The 390-nt window shown below is 70.5% G+C and overlaps 1 protein-coding gene across 1 annotated transcript in view; it reads right to left on the bottom strand.

The window, feature by feature from the left end:
- The window catches only part of SHOX2 (short stature homeobox 2), a 10,241-nt gene that overhangs the window by 9,596 nt on the left and 255 nt on the right, over nucleotides 1-390 (bottom strand). The window contains exon 2 of the mRNA XM_006753841.2: nucleotides 333-390. Within this exon, the coding sequence (XP_006753904.1) occupies nucleotides 333-390 (58 nt within the window). The remainder of the gene's footprint in view (nucleotides 1-332) is intronic.

Genomic DNA, 390 nt, shown 5'->3' with positions numbered 1-390 from the left:
GCGAACTTCACCATTCGCCCGCGGGCCGTCCGCGCGGAGGCCCCATCCTCCCGCCGGAGAAACGCGCATTGGGGTGGAATGGGAACAGCCGGAGCGCCCGAGAAGGGGAATGGGAACATCCCCATACGCCCCCCTCCCCGCAGACACCCGGAACCCACCCACGACCATGCACACCACCGGACTCCCACCTTCATCACTCCCGCGTCCAAACTGGGATCCCAGGGCCCTCGCCTCCTCCCGCCCCCCACCCCGCTGGGCCTTAGGGTCCTCTCCCGCCTAAGCGGAGTTGGGAAGGCGGGAAGGGGAACCCGGGCCGGGGATCGGGTCGTTACCCTCGGTGAGCCGCGGGCTGCCGGGCTCCCTGCTTCTCTCGGCGGCGCCCATGTCCAG

The sequence above is a fragment of the Myotis davidii genome, unplaced genomic scaffold (assembly GCF_000327345.1).
Source record: "Myotis davidii unplaced genomic scaffold, ASM32734v1 scaffold570, whole genome shotgun sequence".
Taxonomy (NCBI): domain Eukaryota; kingdom Metazoa; phylum Chordata; class Mammalia; order Chiroptera; family Vespertilionidae; genus Myotis; species Myotis davidii.
Note: the sequence above shows the minus strand (reverse complement) of the source record. Positions and strands in the feature narration are given on the sequence as shown.